Below are 6000 nucleotides of genomic sequence, written 5' to 3'. Positions count from 1 at the left end.
ACGAAATGACTTGTCGACGAAATGACCCTGTCGACGAAATGACTTGTCGACGAAATGACCCTGTCGACGAAATGGCCTGTCGACGAAACAACCCTGTCGAGGAAACTGCCTGTCGACGAAATGACCTAGTCGATGAAACGGCCTGTCGATGAAGTGGTGTCGATGAAGTGATTGTCGATGAAATGAATGCGACCCATTATGAACACCCCCCTCGAAAAAATTCTGCGTACGCCACTGTTTGATGTTATATTATAACCGTCGTTGAACAGTCGACCCAATTTTTTGGGTTTACGACTACTAATTATCTACTCCATAGCCTTGTATTTTGGAACCCAATCCAGAAGACAAGGGAACTCCTGGATCAAGTATGGCGAGAAATTTGCCTTCCTGGAGGACTTATTGATGGAACTAACCCGCATTTGCGTTACATGGAGAGGAAAACCACGAAAACATCCCACAGTTAGCCTGACTGCAAGGGAACTCTAACCCATGATATGTCTACCATTGAGGATATTTTACGTCAGCACTGCGGTCGGTGAGAGCCGTGTGCGGAATTCGAATCGACCAGCTATCGCTGTGATCGAACCCGGGTCAACTCATTGGAAAGCGAGCACTCTATCCCCTGATCTACCACGTCTCTAAAGTCTTTTGATAGGAGTGAGCAAATACATTCATAAACTGAGCGCACACCTTCATACAAATTCACAAGTTCATTCATGTCACAGAGCGTGCTCGAGATATTATTCTGTGAATTTTACATTTTTACGAAAATAAATTTAATATTTTGGTACAATAATCTTAAAAGGATTAACTATCGAAAAATACATTTCAATTTTTCTTACTGTGTTGCTCCCCTTACTGCAAATATGATTCTAAGACATAATTAAATGTAATGGATGTAATTAAAATTATTTTAATATTTGTTTACTTTTAAATTTTAGGGAATTCTTGTTATGTATGATGTCACAAACATGGACTCTTTCAATCATCTCTCCTATTGGTTTCGAAATGTCGAGGAGGTAAATTATGGAGTGCAAAGATATTTTATCGTAAATTATAACAGAATCATCACACAAAAACCATAGTGTTGTTGATATAAATATGTACTAACTTTCATTCTGTAGTCACTACCTTTTTTATATGTATAGTTGTTCGAACTTTTGTCGGGAAAAAAAACTATTAACATTAGCAATTACGAGGATGAAATTAAAATCTTATTGAAATGTGTCGAATTACTAGTGAGCCTTGTGGCAAAATTGCAGCGACACGGCAACATTGCTGCAGAACGTTGCAGAGCTCTTGCAGAAAGGTTTTTATTTTGAAAAGTTAAAAATATTACTTTCTTTTTCTACAGAAATTTTAATTTTTGCTAATATATAATAATATTTTATTTATAATATTATATGTAATAAATAATATTTTGATAATATATAATAATAATATTTTATATATAATAATAATAATATATTTTAACAATATTTGAATCATGCATTTGGTATCATAAATCAGAGTGATGTATCGATAGTATATTCAGCAGTGATTGATATTGATTTTATCGAACTTATTTATCTTGCTCAAACTCGTTGAAATCATTATTTTTAAGACGTTGAATGCCATGGGGGTCACCGGTGACCGGCGAAGCTAAGATTATTAGAAATACATAATTCGAGTAAATGTTTAATTTTTTTTATATTATTATCGTTACTAAAATGGTTTGAAGAAATGAATGTAATATAGAACACACAAAAATAGTTTTGTTTATGTACACAAAGATGCCAACTTGCTCCGGACAGCGAATCAATATTTTCAAGTGGTAGTTTGTTAATTGTGATTCTTGGTTTAATAAATTGAATTGAGTAGATTTTTATCCACCACTATTTCTAAACAATTCACCACTTTTTGTCATGTTAAACCTTTTAAAAAACTATCAAAATCTGTCTAATATTTGCGAATTTAGTTGATAGTTATTTACCGTTTGGCTAGACAGGCAAGCCAATGTAAAATTGGCGTGGCATTCAACATGTTAAGTAATAAAAAAAATTTCATGGACATATTTTAATGTTTGAGTTGTTATGATGATTATCGACGTCTGAATCAGACGCGGGGGCGTAACCCTACGTCTGAAGTTCTTGCGTGTCTGTTGCATTTGACCAGACACGATTTACAGATGAATGAAACTGAAAAAGTATTTTGCGAAGATTGATTAATACTTATGAATTGAGCAGTGGTTTATGCATACTTAAGGATATCTGTAACAACTCGAATAATATAGTTTTATTATGAATATTATTTCACAAATACAGAAAGATACAGAAGCAAATTTTCCTAAGATCTTCAATATCCTCAGGTATGCCAACTTAAACAAATTTTTCCTAATGGTAGTGGAAAATATTTTTGTGTTGCGGAAAATGAATATGGTTAAACCAAGGAATAAATAATAAATTCTTATATATTAAATTATTATTAGAGTAAATAAAACACCATTTGGAAATATTTTTCAGTTAAAATGAAACGATTTTAACTCTACAATATTACAGTCTTAATGGAGTTGATGTGTTAGGTTGGCAACTAAGTTCCCTCAATTTTTTTTTAATTTTGTAAAAGCACGGTCAGAACAGTCTTTGGGGTAACAATAATTATTTTTAAATTTCGCGAGTTAATCATGAACGGTTCTTCCAGCAATAGCACCCTCTCGTAGCTTTTGCGCCTAGTCCTGATTAAAAGCAAAAAGTAGATGGCGAAAATGATTTTTATCCAATTTATTTTAATGCTCTGAAAATTAACATTAATTGACTCGAACAAAATACAAAAGAACTATTTCTACAGAACAAAACATCCTCTTTCAAACGATCGAAAACATTTAAGGCGCACGCATGGTCCTTAGCGTTTTCAAATGTGCGTGAATTGAGTTGGATATGATGAGATTATTGCACTCTCATGTGCAACTCTGTTGCATTTTGCAAGATATTCTCAATTTCAAGCTTCAATTTCCACTCTCTGATATCGAACCGAAAAACCTTTTGATCATTTTATAATGGCCAATATAATCCAGAAAAAGCGTTCTTTGTCAGAAACTAGTTATTTTATCATGAACATGTAAAGTTTTTGAAAGTTATTTTGCATTTTGTTAATGTATATAGTGCTTAGAAATATCTTTTGAGTGCTTAAAAAGTACTTAAAAGGTGCTTATTTTTGTTGAAAGACTTGGCTACGCACACTGCCACGGAACGTTAAAATTTAACTAAACGGTGTTAACTTTGTTGACGAAGCTTTATAGAAGAAACTTTATTAGCGTAAAAAGCTTTATTAGCGTAATTAATTTGTTCTTTAATTTTTTATAGTTGCAAATAAAACAAGAGCGCACTGCCGAACAGACGCAACCTTGTTTGTGCTTTCTTGTATTAAACGATCAAAGAAAAACTATAACAAAAATGATTAGAATTTCATTACATTTATCTACAATTAATGTTTTTTGTTTTTGTTGACAGAATGCCTCCCAAGACGTTGTTAAAATTCTTGTAGGCAACAAATGTGACAACTCTAACTTAAGAGTGGTTCAGCAAGAACAAGGAAGAAAGGTTTGTCACCAAATTTTTTTATCATCAATACTCTGGATTGTACAAAATATTTCTTTAATTTAATAATTTTATTAACTCTGCACTGTCACTTATTCCTAAATCATTATTTGTACTTAAATTGGTTGAGAATTCCTCAGATTGATGTTAAATTTTTAAATTTCTTTTTTCCGATACTTTTTTTGCTCTTAAAGCTGTTTTTCGAAGCCTCCGTCGTCAGATAAAATGATACTTTTTTATGAATAATATGCTATATTCATAATTGCTGTGAGTTTGCAATTATTGCTCCTGACTGTTTAACTCAAGCTTAGCCTATCTAAGAACAGTGCTGTCTATGCTTATTATGAAAATAGTGCAAAATGTCACTATGGAGAAAATCCGCAGTTTTGTGAAAATGAAAAGAGTTAGTGGTCTAATTTTTTAAAATTTAAAAACTTACTCCAATGCTGCATTACCTGGGCTCATAAAAATGTGCGAAAACTAATAATAAGGCAGTGATTTTGATAATTTTCATCCAGGTAGAAAAATGTCGCCAAATTGGCGATATTTAAAAAAGTTTAAAAAAAATAACTCTTAAAATATTTAAGTTATTTGTCTGTTCTAAAAACCAGATAATTCTTCACGGCAAGATTATACATATAGTTTAAAATCATCGCATTGCTTCAAGTGTAAGCCACTTAAACTAAGGCTTTTTTTATTTTCCTTGGCGACTAAGCTTCAAAAAAACAGCGTTAACACTCTTTTGATGACTGCATACCATATGATAGCACTATACTGCCATGCAATAGGGAGAAGAAAAAAAACGTCCAAGTTCTTTCTGGTAGACTTTGAGAACTGCCACTTGACAACTATTTTTTCATCCTTATTAGTGTTATCACCAAATGGAATTTCAGAAAAATGATGCAATAATAATCATAAAATTCTTATTCAATAAGTAGACATTAATTTGAAAATTTCTTTTTGAAATATGTAGCTTATTATACAAAAATAATAAATACATTATAGACCAAAACGTCAAATTTTCTTCGTTTAGTTATATGAGGAAGCAAGGATTAGATTGTGAGATAAACAGCTCTAAAAAAACACACACACACGCAAATAATCGAATACAGATATTTTTTTCTTTGCCGTATCGATTGTTGTTCTAAATTACAAAAAATAATCCATGATTTTCACAATTTTCTCTGCAATACATTTATCAGAAACTAGTTATTTTATCATGATTATGTAGTTTTTGAAACTTTTTCTAAGTTTTATTGATTTTATGTTTATAAATTCAGAACTTTAAAACGATGGGAGAAAAATTATTTTTATTACCGCACAGATCCTAATTATGACTTTTTTTTTTTTGGAAAGTGATTAAAAATATTTTTGAGCACTTAAAAGGTGCTTATTTTTTGTTGAAAAATCTGGCTACGCACCCTGTTGAATCGACTATTCATTAAATATTGAACGCATATTTTGTGATACTTGCAAAATCTTCTAATATGCTAATCATTGTAAATTCAAAAATGACAGGGATTTAGCAATCATATACACTCATTAATAAGGCGGTTTTATTAACCAATTACTTTCAAAAGGTCAACTATTAGTAGCAGCGATAGTTATTTTCGGAAATAATTTACGTAATTATTCAATGCTATCATTAAGAACGAATCTAATGACACTAATATTGGAAATATTAATGATATTAGTCATTTCTCGTATTAATGTTAGATAATGTTTGCTTTGCGTGCATGCTAGGTTGTATTGCTTTTGAAAGCACTTATTTTTTTCACGATTTTATTTGCTTTTTTTTTTGCAATCATGTATTCATTTTTTAAAACACTTAATATTTTATTTTATGCATTGTCCATACAAGTTTTAGGAAATTAAACTGCATAGTTATGAGATTTTTTTTATTTATTTTCCCCTCTTAATGATGTGAAAAGTTCTTTTCTTCTACCAATTGTTGAAACTTGATGTATGACAATATTTTACTTTGATGCATGGAATTTTTTTCTGAATAAGATATCAATGATTGCTATTTTTAATGGCAAAAGAGAATGGAATAAGATATCTGTGATGATACTATCACAATACCCTCAGCTTTCTACCTTTTGGCATTTGTCTAAATTTATAATATCACTTTTGCGACTGTGCCTTGCACCTAGTTTTTTTTTTAAACTGTGACAGTGAGCCTTTCTATGCTAGTTGCCCAGATGACGCTCATATTTGATTTGTGTTGCTGCACAAACGAGGTGAGCTGAAATCTTTAAGATTTTATAAGCATTTTCTTATATATATATATATATATATATATATATATATGTANCAAATATTATTTTTTTCCAAGAATTGCAAAAAATGGTTGGTCAATAGTGATAATTATGTTATATATATATATATATATTAATTTTTTGAGACAACGACAAAGCATGCAGAG

The 6000-nt window shown here is 30.9% G+C and overlaps 1 protein-coding gene across 1 annotated transcript in view; it reads left to right on the top strand.

The window, feature by feature from the left end:
- The window catches only part of LOC107440188 (uncharacterized), a 41529-nt gene that overhangs the window by 28984 nt on the left and 6545 nt on the right, over positions 1-6000 (top strand). The window contains exons 4-5 of the mRNA XM_016053041.4: positions 942-1019; positions 3489-3578. Of these exons, the coding sequence (XP_015908527.1) occupies positions 942-1019; positions 3489-3578 (168 nt within the window). The remainder of the gene's footprint in view (positions 1-941; positions 1020-3488; positions 3579-6000) is intronic.

Source organism: Parasteatoda tepidariorum, chromosome 1 (genome assembly GCF_043381705.1).
Source record: "Parasteatoda tepidariorum isolate YZ-2023 chromosome 1, CAS_Ptep_4.0, whole genome shotgun sequence".
In the NCBI taxonomy this organism is placed as follows: domain Eukaryota; kingdom Metazoa; phylum Arthropoda; class Arachnida; order Araneae; family Theridiidae; genus Parasteatoda; species Parasteatoda tepidariorum.
Note: the sequence above shows the minus strand (reverse complement) of the source record. Positions and strands in the feature narration are given on the sequence as shown.